The sequence below is a fragment of the Bombina bombina genome, chromosome 7, assembly GCF_027579735.1.
Source record: "Bombina bombina isolate aBomBom1 chromosome 7, aBomBom1.pri, whole genome shotgun sequence".
NCBI lineage: Eukaryota > Metazoa > Chordata > Amphibia > Anura > Bombinatoridae > Bombina > Bombina bombina.
In genome coordinates this window covers 133,465,524-133,478,225 of record NC_069505.1, presented here as the reverse complement: position 1 = coordinate 133,478,225, position 12,702 = coordinate 133,465,524, and the positions used below count along the sequence as shown (strand labels likewise).

The window sequence follows — 12,702 nt, the reverse complement described above, 5'->3', positions numbered from 1 at the left end:
AGCCGTTTATTTGTTTTCAGGCGTACAATGTCACAACTGTGGCGTATGTCAATCATCAAGGTGGGACTCACAGTCCTCAGGCTATGAAAGAAGTATCCCGGTTACTTGTTTGGGCAGAATCCAGCTCCTGTCTAATTTCTGCGGTTCATATCCCAGGTATAGACAATTGGGAAGCAGATTATCTCAGTCGTCAAACTTTACATCCGGGAGAGTGGTCTCTTCACCCAGATGTGTTTTCTCAAATTGTTCAGATGTGGGGGCTTCCAGAAATAGATCTGATGGCATCTCATTTAAACAAAAAACTTCCCAGGTACCTGTCAGGCGGAAGCAGTGGATGCATTGACACTGCCTTGGAGTTATCAACCTGGTTATATTTTTCCGCCTCTAGTTCTTCTTCCAAGAGTGATTTCCAAGATCATCATGGAGCAATCGTTTGCGCTGCTGGTGGCTCCAGCATAGGCTCACAGGTTTTGGTATGTGGATCTTGTTTGGATGTCCAGTTGCCAACCTTGGCCACTTCCGTTAAGGCCAGACCTATCTCAAGGTCCCGTTTTTCCATCAGGATCTCAAATCATTAAATTTGAAGGTATGGAAATTGAATGCTTAGTGCTTAGTCATAGAGGTTTCTCTGACTCAGTGATTAATACTATGATGCAGACTCAAAAATCTGTTTCTAGAAAGATTATCGAGTTTGGAAGACTTACATTTCATGGTGTTCTTCTCATAAATTCTCTTGGCTTTCTTTTAGAATTCCTAGAATTTTACAGTTTCTTCAGGATGGTTTGGATAAAGGTTTGTCTGCAAGTTCCTTGAAAGGACAAATCTCTGCTCTTTCTATTTTATTCCACAGAAAAATTGCTAAACTCCCTGATATTCATTGTTTTGTACAGGCTTTAGTTCGTATTAAGCCTGTCATTAGATCAATCTCTCCTCCTTGGAGTCTTAATTTGCTTTTGAAGGCTTTACAGGCTCCTTCATTTGAGCCTATGCATTCTTTGGACATTAAATTGCTTTCTTGGAAAGTGTTGTTCCTTTTGGCCATCTCTTCTGCTAGAAGAGTTTCTGAATTATCTGCTCTTTCTTGTGAGTCTCCTTTTCTGATTTTTCATCAGGATAAGGCAGTTTTGCGGACTTCATTTAAATTCTTACATAAAGTTGTGAATTCCAACAACATTAGTAGAGAAATTTTTGTCCCTTCTTTGTGTCCTCATCCTAAGAATTCTTTAGAAAGATCTTTACATTCTTTGGATGTGGTGAGAGCTTTGAAATATGTTGAAGCTACTAAAGTTTTCAGGAAGACTTCTAGTCTATTTATTCTTTTCTTTGGCATCGTGGTTAAAGCTTTTGATTCATCACGCTTATTTGGAGTCGGGTGAATCCCCACCTCAGAGGATTACAGCTCATTCTACTAGGTCAGTTTCCACTTCCTGGGCTTTTAAGAATAAAGCTTCAGTTGATCAGATTTGCAAAGCAGCAACTTGGTCTTCTTTGCATACATTTACTCAATTCTACCATTTTGATGTTTTTTCTTCAGAAGCAGTTTTTGGTAGAAAGGTTCTTCAGGCAGCTGTTTCAGTGTGATTCTTCTGCTTATATTTTTAGTTTTTTTCTTTTCCATTATAAGATTAAAACTTATGATTTGGGTTGTGGATTCATTTTTTTCAGCGGAATTGGCTGTCTTTATTTTTTATCCCTCCCTCCTAGTGACTCTTGCATGGAGTTCCACATCTTGGGTATTGATATCCCATGCGTCACTAGCTCATGGACTCTTGCCAATTACATGAAAGAAAACATAATTTATGTAAGAATTTACCTGATAAATTCATTTCTTTCATATTGGCAAGAGTCCATGAGGCCCACCCTTTTTATGGTGGTTATGATGTTTTTGTATAAAGCACAATTATTCCAATTCCTTTTGTTGATGCTTTTTACTCCTTTCTTTATCACCCCACTTCTTGGCTATTCGTTAAACTGAATTGTGGGTGTGGTGAGGGGTGTATTTATAGGCATTTTGAGGTTTGGGAAACTTTGCCCCTTTTGGTAGGATTGTATATCCCATACGTCACTAGCTCATGGACTCTTGCCAATATGAAAAATGAATTTATCAGCTAAATAGTTACATAAATTATGTTTTTGGACTGGCTTCAGGAACCTTGATAGCTCTGCAAGCAATTCCATCTTTTTTTAGTTATACAGAAGCTCCATTATATTCCTCTCGTGTATCTTCTCCATATCTTTATGTCCAAAATTTTGGGCTTGTGAAGGTTAAGCTGTTCAATAGGGAGGATGCTATGTAGCGACAGAGTCCCAAAAGAACTCCACTTGGACTATAAGTGAAGGCCGACACTGTGGAGTTATACGACACACAACCTCCAAAAAGTGTCCCGCAATGCAGAGACTGAATAGATACTTCTAGTACTCACCTTATACAGTGCAGATAATGGAGCCATGGTCACTTGTCCAGAAATAATGCAGATGCAGCATAAATCAGAGGATAAATTATAAGTGTTAAGTTTTTTAGGCAACTCACCATATTACAGTTGATAATGGTCGGTGCCTGTTAGTTCACCCAAAGAGAGGAGGGTTTTAAAGGGAAAATTAATGGAGCTGGTTCAGGTTGCTCTTTGGTTTGAGCTTTTTGATTTGCATAATTTGAAAGTAACATAATTTGTGTGTGTAGGTTGGTGTGCTTCCCCCCCCCCCTCCCCCTCCTAGAGAATCTGGAATAAGCAAAATATTTTTTTAAAAAGCAAAAGGGTTTTTATCTCTTTAAAGTGAATGTCAATTTTGATGCTAAAGTGCCCAGTTTTTAAAAATTTTGATTAAAAACAGGGGCACTTTAATTCATCAAAATTTACATTTCACTCCTGTTGAGGAAAAAAACTTACCTTTTAATCTTGACAGCCGCTCCAGCTTCCTCCGGTCGTTGCAAGCCATTTCTGACGTCAGAAATGGATAGGTCATCCTTCAATCACGGCTTTGGAGGAAGCCTGATTACTCATTTTAGACCCAGGAAGAGGCTTTGTGATGGGTGGGGGAAGCTGGAGCTGCTGTGAAGATTAAAAGCTAAGTTAATTGTTTTGTTTTTTCTCAACAGGAGTGAAATGTAAATTTTGATGAATTAAAGTGCCCCTGCTTTTAATCAGATTTTTTAAAAACCGGGCACTTAAGCATCAAAATTGACATTCACTTTAATTGTGAATGTTGTAGAAAAATTATTAGATTAAAGGGACAGTAAACCTTAAAAATGTTATATAATTCTGCACATAGTGCAGAATTATATAACATTATATTAGCCAAACTTTATAAAACGTAATGTACCCTTTTAATTTTTAAAAATAAACGCTGTTTTACAGACCCGCTCTCTGTACTCTGCTGAGCGGGTCTGTTATATTCACACAGCGCATCGGGCCAGCTGTATAGTCACAGCCCGGCCGCGCCATAAGACTAAGTGCAGCTCGCTCCTGCTCTGTCTGACAGCAGGAGTGAGCTGCACTTAGTCTTATGGTGCGGTCGGGCCGGGCTGTGACTATACAGCTGGCCCGATGCGCTGTGTGAATATAACAGACCCACTCAGCAGAGTACAGAGAGCGGGTCTGTAAAATGGCGTTTTTTTTTTAAATTAAAAGGGTACATTACGTTTTATAAAGTTTGGCTAATATGATGTTATATAATTCTGCACTATGGGCAGAATTATATAACATTATTTTGTAGGTTTACTGACACTTTAATCTAAAGAATTGTGTTTGAGTATATTCTGGATCTATTTTTGGTGTTGTGGTTGGAGAGAATAGGAATAAGGGGTCAAAGTGCTTAGAGGATATGTTATCCTGAACATGTTTGGCGTTATAAGTGGAGCTTATTGGAGCAGTGCAAGCAAGCTATAAAGTGTGTACTAGGGCAGCAGAAATCCCACCTCCCCTTTTGTAATGTTTTTTTTATAAAAGGCAGGCAGAACAGCCCATCACACGCTTTATAATCCTCCCCTTACCAGAGTTTGTTGCTGATCCGGTTTAAAGGGGCATACGACTCAAATTTAATAACCTTTTTAATGCATAGTGTTAAAAATGTGCTTTATTGTGCTATTAACCAGACTTGTACCTTCAAAACGTTGACATGCTTAGTTAGATTTGTAGCAGAGTTGCAGGTGTTTAATCTTTTGGTGGTTATTGGCCTAATGTAGACATTATTTTATAGTGTTAATGTACTAAGCAGTTTTTCTCTACTCAGCTCTTCCAGATGGAGACCCTTGCTCGGGAAGCCTCCACTGGTGTGCTGAAAGATCTCATGCATGGTCTCATCACCCTAATGCTGGACTCACGGGTAGAGGATCTTGAGGAGGGTCAGCAGGTTGTGCGTTCTGTGAACTTATTGGTGGTCAAGGTGCTGGAGAAATCTGACCAGACCAACATATTAAGGTGATGATATTATTTTTAATTATTATTATTATTTTAAAAATGCATCAGTTTGCTTTTCTGTTTCTGATTTTTTTTTTCATCCCCTTTTTAGTGCGCTGCTGGTGCTGCTTCAAGACAGTCTGCTGGCTACAGCCATTTCCCCCAAGTTTTCAGAGCTTGTTATGAAGGTAAAACTCAATGTGATGCTGTAACTTTTTATAACACTTGATAAAATGTCAGTGTTTGATGCATTGATTACCCCCCCTTTTTTATGCATAGTCATAGAAGCCATTCCCTGTTGTGCTAATTTGAAAGGCCTAAGCGAAAGCTCATTGGATTGCTGCTTTCCATATATTTGTGTAAAGACATGTCCTTGTAGTGTGCAAATTGGGAGAAAATAAATTTTGATAAATTTCAACAGATTACACAATCAAATGTGTGAATATGGATGTGTTTCTGTATATGGCTTTGTTTCCCTGAAACTTTTAAACCTTATTTAATTGGCCACTAATGGTACAATAATTGACAAGTTAGTATTCCTGTAATGGAGTTCTTTGCCTTAAAGGGATACTAAACCCAATTTTTTTTCTTTCATGATTCATATAGAGCATGCAATTTTAAGCAACTTTCTAATTTACTCCTCCTATAAATTTTGCTTCATTCTCTTTCTATCTTTATTTAAAAAGCAGGCATTTAAAGCTTAGGCGCCAGCCCATTTTAGGTTCAGCACCCTGTATGATGCTTGCTTATTGGCTATTTATAGCAAACCAATAAGCAAGCATATCCCAGATTCTGAACCAAAAATGGTCCAGCCCTTGAGCTTTACATTCCTGCTTTTTAAATAAACATATCAAGAGAACAAAGAAAAATTGTTAATAGGAGTAAATTAGAAAGTTGCTTAAAATTGCATGCTCTATCTGAATCATTCAAACTTGAGTTTAGTGTCTCTTTAATGATTAGTCTTATATATGAAAGCCTATACTGGATAATCCTCTAGTACTACCCTGCTTATGTCCTGATTTAGAAGAGAGCAACTGGATGCTGCATATAAGTTCCCCTATGGCCAACATCACTTCTAGATCAGTAGAAAATCACATTCTTTACCAACTGGAAGACCTTTAACTGCCCAAAATGTTCATCTCCTTTTATATACACATGTAGACGCGTGAGGTTTATCAGAGGTTTATTGGCCCCAGCTCTTTAAATGTGATCCTTGTGCTCTCTCATTGCAATTATTCTGCATCCTTCTTGGATCATTGTGTGATGCCAAGTTTCTGCTTCTTGAATCCCTCACACCTTGTTTTTCATCAGTGTTTAATTTGAGACACTGCTAAATTGTCCTTATCTTATGTCAACTTCTCAGTGCCTCTGGAGAATGATCCGTCTCCTCCCAGAATCAATAAATAACATCAACCTAGATCGGATTCTGCTGGATATCCACAATTTTATGAGGGTCTTGCCCAAAGAAAAGTTGAAGCAGCACAAGAGTGAGCTTCCCATGAGAACACTGAAGACCTTGCTGCACACACTCTGCAAGCTGAAGGGGCCTAAGGTAAATGCGTTTTAAATGGATTAGACTTTCTACCAAGTAAAGGAGTTTGTTCTCCCTTGTTCACTAGACAGAACTGGGTCACATAGGTCTAAGTCTAGGAAGAATTGGCCCTTTGGCCTTATTGTAATTCAGCAGTGATTGTTGAGTTTAAATATGCAGTTAACACTATTTTGTGAATAAGCATCATGTTGCAAAACAGGTAAAGGGGTATTATAGTCCAAAATTGTGTGCTCAGATTCATTACAGCATGTCATTTTAAGACTAGTGACCCTTTAACGAAGAAGTTCTGCTGACTTGTGCGCTGACAGTATAGCTGAGTCATGCAACTAGCGCTGCTGATTGGATTAGTTGCAGTTTCCGCTCATGACCAGCACTACTCTGCCGTGCAGTACTTCTAGATATAGATTTAGATTAATGTTGCAAAACAATCTTTACACATACAATGCACTACAGCCTTGCAACTGTATACAAATTGATCTGTAACGGTAAGAAATCTTTTTTTGCAACCATTGTTTTATCCCTTCCAGATCATGGATCACTTGGGCATGATTGAGAATAAGAATGAGTCTGAGCTAGAGGCTCATCTACTGCGTGTCATGAAGCACTCGATGGACAGCACTGGATCAAAATCGGACAAGGAGACAGAGAAAGGAGCTTCACGCATTGTAAGTTTCCAAACTGCGCAACAAAAATGCAAAGCTTTACCAAACTTTACATTTGAGTTAACGTGGACTGTTTGTACAGATGCTTTGCACCCTATTTGATTTCCATTGCCAATTTCCACACGTATATCAACAGATAGAATTTTCTCAGACTGAACTTTATTTCTCTTGTTAGGTGTATTTAGTCCACGGATCATCTATTACTTGTGGGATATTCTCCTTCCCAACAGGAAGTTGCAAGAGGATCACCCACAGCAGAGCTGCTATATAGCTCCTCCCCTAACTGCCATACCCAGTCATTCTCTTGCAAGCTCTCAACATAGCTGGAGGTAGTTAGAGGAAAGTAGTAAAATATAGTTAGTTTTTTCTTCAATCAAAAGTTTATTGTTTTTAAATGGTACCGGAGTGTACTATTTTATCTCAGGCAACATTTAGAAGAAGAATCTGCCTGCATTTTTTCTATGATCTTAGCAGAAGTAACTAAGATCCACTGCTATTCTCACATATGTCTGAGGAGTGAGGTAACTTCAGAGGGAGAATGGTGTGCAGGGTATCCTGCACTAAGGTATGTGCAGTTAAGTTTCTTTCATGTAATTAGCAAGAGTCCATGAGCTAGTGACGTATGGGATATACATTCCTACCAGGAGGGGCAAAGTTTCCCAAACCTCAAAATGCCTATAAATACACCCCTCACCACACCCACAAATCAGTTTTCATTAAACTTTATTTTGGGTGTGGATTATTTTCAGCGGGAATTGGCTGTCTTTATTTTATCCCTCCCTCTCTAGTGACTCTTGCGTGGAAAGATCCACATCTTGGGTAGTCATTATCCCATACGTCACTAGCTCATGGACTCTTGCTAATTACATGAAAGAAAACATAATTTATGTAAGAACTTACCTGATAAATTAATTTCTTTCATATTAGCAAGAGTCCATGAGGCCCACCCTTTTTGTGGTAGTTATGATTTTTTTGTATAAAGCACAACTATTCCAATTCCTTATTTTATATGCTTTCGCACTTTTTTTATCACCCCACTTCTTGGCTATTCGTTAAACTGATTTGTGGGTGTGGTGAGGGGTGTATTTATAGGCATTTTGAGGTTTGGGAAACTTTGCCCCTCCTGGTAGGAATGTATATCCCATACGTCACTAGCTCATGGACTCTTGCTAATATGAAATAAATGAATTTATCAGGTAAGTTCTTACGTAAATTATGTTTTTTCTAGGGATGGAATTTGCTAGAAAATGCTGCTGATATCGGATTAATGTAAGTTAAAGCCTAAATACAGTGATTTAATAGCGACTAGTATCAGGCTTGCTATCAGAGGTATATACTCTGATTAATGTGCAATATAAAACGCTTGCTGGCATGTTTAATCGTTTTTATATATGCTTTGGTGATAAAACTTATTGGGGCCAAGTTTTTTTCCACATGGCTGGCTTTATTTTTGCCTAGAAACAGTTTCCTGAGGCTTTCCACTGTTATAGTATAAAAGTTACAGTTGGTGCAGTTAAAATTACAAACTGACATACAGCTTCCCTCAGCAGTCCCCTGCATGCTATAGGACATCTCTGAAGGGCTCAAAAGGCTTCAAAAGTAGGAGCTGTGGCAGTTGTTATGACTGTTTAAAAAACATATTTTTTGTTTTGTTAATCTGTATTTTGTATTAATGGGTTAATCATCCATTTGCAAGTGGGTGCAATGCTCTGCTAACTTGTTACATAAATTTTGGCAAAATTTTTTCTCTTAAAGGCACAGTAACGTTTTTTTTTATATTGCTTGTTAACTTGATTTAAAGTGTTTTCCAAGCTTGCTAGTCTCATTGCTAGTCTGTATAAACATGTCTGACATAGAGGAAACTCCTTGTTCATTATGTTTAAAAGCCATGGTGGAACCCCATAGGAGAATGTGTACTAAATGTATTGCTTTCACTTTAAACAATAAAGATCAGCTGTTATCTTTAAAAGAATTATCACCAGAGGATTCTAACGAGGGGGAAGATATGCCGACTAACTCTCCCCACGTGTCGGACCCTTTGACTCCCGCTCAAGGGACTCAAGCTAAAATGGCGCCAAGTACATCAAAGACGCCCACAGCGATTACTTTGCAGGACATGGTGGCAATCATGGATAATACCCTGTCAGCGGTATTAGCCAGACTGCCTGAAATCAGAGGAAAGCGTGATAGCTCTGGGGTTAGACGTAATACAGAGCGCGCAGATGTTTTAAGGCCCATGTCTGATACTGCGTCACAATATGCAGAAGCTGAGGAAGAGCTTCAGTCTGTGGGTGACATCTCTGACTCGGGGAAACCTGATTCAGATATGTCTACTTTTAAATTAAAGCTTGATAACCTCCGGGTGTTGCTTGGAGAGGTTTTAGCTGCTCTGAATGACTGTGACACAATTGCAGTGCCAGAGAAATTGTGTAGACTGGATAAATACTACGCGGTGCCGGTGTGTACTGACGTTTTTCCAATACCTAAAAGGTTTACAGAAATTATTAAGGAGTGGGGCAGACCCGGTGTGCCGTTTTCCCCCCTCCTATTTTTAGAAAAATGTTTCCAATAGACGCCACCACACGGGACTTATGGCAGACGGTCCCTAAGGTGGAGGGAGCAGTTTCTACTTTAGCAAAGCGTACCACTATCCCTGTCGAGGATAGTTGTGCTTTTTCAGATCCCATGGATAAAAAATTATCCTGAACAAATACAAAGATTTATCAGCATCAACCTCTGAGACAGAAAACTCAGAACCAGAAGAACCATTATCAGTATCAGAATGATGATGTTCATTTAAAAATTCATCTGAAAAAAAGAGAAGTTTTAAAAGACTTTTATGTATACTAGAAGGAAAAATAACAGACATAGCCTTCTTAATGGATTTAAAAAATAAAATCTCTTATGTTATCAGGAACACTCTGAAAATTAGATGTTGACGGAATAGCAACAGGTAATGTAACAGTACTAAAGGAAATTTTATCTGCATTAATAAGTTTGACATGACATGCAATACAAATAACAGCTGGAGAAACAGATACCAAAAGTTTATAGCAGATACACTTAGCTTGGTAGCTCCAGCATTGTGCAGTGATTTTCCTGAAGTATCTTCTGACTCAGTTGCAACGTGGAACATCTTGCAATATGTAAAAGAAAAAAACAACATATAAAGCAAAATTGATCAAATTCCTTAAATGACAGTTTCAGGAATGGGAAAAAATGCCAAAGAACAAGCTTCTAGCAACCAGAAGCAATAAAAAATGAGACTTAAATAATGTGGAGACAAAAGTGACGCCCATATTTTTTCGCGCCAAATAAGACGCCCACATTATTTGGCGCCTAAATGCTTTTTGGCGCCAAAAATGACGCCACATCCGGAACGCCGACATTTTTGGCGCAAAATAACGTCAAAGAATGACGCAACTTCCGGCGACACGTATGACGCCGGAAACGGAAATAGAATTTTTGCGCCAAAAAAGTCCGCGCCAAGAATGACGCAATAAAATGAAGCATTTTCAGCCCCCGCGAGCCTAACAGCCCACAGGGAAAAAGTCAAATTTTAAGGTAAAAAATGTTAAATTAAAATGCATTATCCCAAATATGAAACTGACTGTCTGAAAAATAAGGAAAGTTGAACATTCTGAGTCAAGGCAAATAAATGTTTGAATACATATATTTAGAACTTTATAAACAAAGTGCCCAACCATAGCTAGGAGTGTCACAGAAAATAAGACTTACTTACCCCAGGACACTCATCTACATATAGCAGAAAGCCAAACCAGTACTGAAACGAGAATCAGCAGAGGTAATGGTATATATGAGTATATCGTCGATCTGAAAAGGGAGGTAAGAGATGAATCTCTACGACCGATAACAGAGAACCTATGAAATAGACCCCTTAGAAGGAGATCACTGCATTCAAATAGGCAATACTCTCCTCACATCCCTCTGACATTCACTGCACGCTGAGAGGAAAACCGGGCTCCAACTTGCTGCGGAGCGCATATCAACGTAGAATCTAGCACAAACTTACTTCACCACCTCCATCGGAGGCAAAGTTTGTAAAACTGAATTGTGGGTGTGGTGAGGGGTGTATTTATAGGCATTTTAAGGTTTGGGAAACTTTGCCCCTCCTGGTAGGAATGTATATCCCATACGTCACTAGCTCATGGACTCTTGCTAATTACATGAAAGAAATTAGGTTACCTTAAGAAAATGTTTATTCAACAAGGTTTTATCCTGCAGCCCCTTGCATGCATTGCTCCTGTCACTGCTGCTGCGGCGTTCTGGTTTGAGTCTCTGGAAGAGGCCTTTCAGACAGCTACTCCATTGACTGAAATACTTGACAAGCTTAGAACACTTAAGCTAGCTAATTCTTTTGTTTCTGATGCCATTGTTCATTTGACTAAACTAACGGCTAAGAATTCTGGATTCGCCATCCATGCGCGTAGGGCGCTATGGCTTAAATCTTGGTCAGCTGACGTGACTTCAAAGTCTAAATTACTTAACATTCCCTTCAAGGGGCAGACCCTATTCGGGCCTGGTTTGAAGGAAATTATTGCTGACATTACTGGAGGTAAGGGTCATACCCTTCCTCAGGACAGGGCCAAATCAAGGGCCAAACAGTCTAATTTTCGTGCCTTTCGAAACTTCAAGGCAGGTGCAGCATCAACTTCCTCTGCTACAAAACAAGAGGGAACTTTTGCGCAATCCAAGCCGGCCTGGAAATCTAACCAGGCCTGGAGCAAAGGCAAGCAGGCCAGAAAGCCTGCTGCTGCCTCTAAGACAGCATGAAGGAACGGCCCCTATCCGGCAACGCATCTAGTAGGGGGCAGACTTTCTCTCTTCGCCCAGGCGTGGGCAAGAGATGTTCAGGATCCCTGGGCGTTGGAGATCATATCTCAGGGATATCTTCTGGACTTCAAAGCTTCCCCCCCACAAGGGAGATTTCACCTTTCGAGATTATCTGTAAATCAGATAAAGAAAGAGGCATTCTTACGCTGTGTGCAAGACCTCCTAATAATGGGAGTGATCCATCCAGTTCCACAGATGGAACAAGGACAGGGATTTTATTCAAATCTGTTTGTGGTTCCCAAAAAAGAGGGAACCTTCAGACCAATTTTAAATCTAAAGATCTTAAACAAATTCCTCAGAGTTCCATCGTTCAAAATGGAAACTATTCGGACAATCCTACCTATGATCCAGGAGGGTCAGTACATGACCACAGTGGATTTGAAGGATGCTTACCTTCACATACCGATTCACAAAGATCATCATCGGTTCCTAAGGTTTGCCTTTCTAGACGGGCATTACCAGTTTGTGGCTCTTCCCTTCGGGTTAGCTACAGCTCCAAGAATTTTTACAAAGGTTCTGGGGTCTCTTCTGGCGGTCCTAAGACCACGGGGCATAGCAGTGGCCCCTTATCTAGAAGACATCCTGATACAGGCGTCAAACTTCCAAATTGCCAAATCTCATACGGACATAGTGTTGGCATTTCTGAGGTCGCATGGGTGGAAAGTGAAGAGGGAAAGAGTTCTCTATCACCCCTCACAAGGGTTTCCTTCCTAGGAACTCTGATAGATTCTGTAGAAATGAAAATTTACCTGACGGAGTCCAGGTTATCAAAGCTTCTAAATTCCTGCCGTGTTCTTCACTACATTCCGCGCCCTTCGGTGGCTCAGTGCATGGAAGTAATCGGCTTAATGGTAGCGGCGATGGACATAGTGCCATTTGCGCGCCTACATCTCAGACCGTTTCAATTATGCATGCTCAGTCAGTGGAATGGGGATTACACAGATTTGTCCCCTCTGCTAAATCTGGATCAAGAGACCAGGGATTCTCTTCTCTGGTGGCTATCTCGGGTCCATCTGTCCAAAGGTATGACCTTTCGCAGGCCAGATTGGACAATTGTAACAACAGATGCCAGCCTTCTAGGTTGGGGTGCAGTCTGGAATTCCCTGAAGGCTCAGGGATCGTGGACTCAGGAGGAGAAACTCCTCCCAATAAATATTCTGGAGTTAAGAGCAATATTCATTGCTCTTCTAGCTTGGCCTCAGTTAGCAACCCTGAGGTTCATCAGATTTCAGTCAGA

At 39.9% G+C, this 12,702-nt stretch overlaps 1 protein-coding gene across 1 annotated transcript in view; it reads left to right on the top strand.

Moving 5' to 3' along the window:
• Nucleotides 1-12,702, top strand: part of LOC128636274 (cytoskeleton-associated protein 5-A) — an 825,907-nt gene that overhangs the window by 754,099 nt on the left and 59,106 nt on the right. The window contains exons 27-30 of the mRNA XM_053689308.1: nucleotides 4,231-4,418; nucleotides 4,510-4,585; nucleotides 5,761-5,949; nucleotides 6,477-6,614. Of these exons, the coding sequence (XP_053545283.1) occupies nucleotides 4,231-4,418; nucleotides 4,510-4,585; nucleotides 5,761-5,949; nucleotides 6,477-6,614 (591 nt within the window). The remainder of the gene's footprint in view (nucleotides 1-4,230; nucleotides 4,419-4,509; nucleotides 4,586-5,760; nucleotides 5,950-6,476; nucleotides 6,615-12,702) is intronic.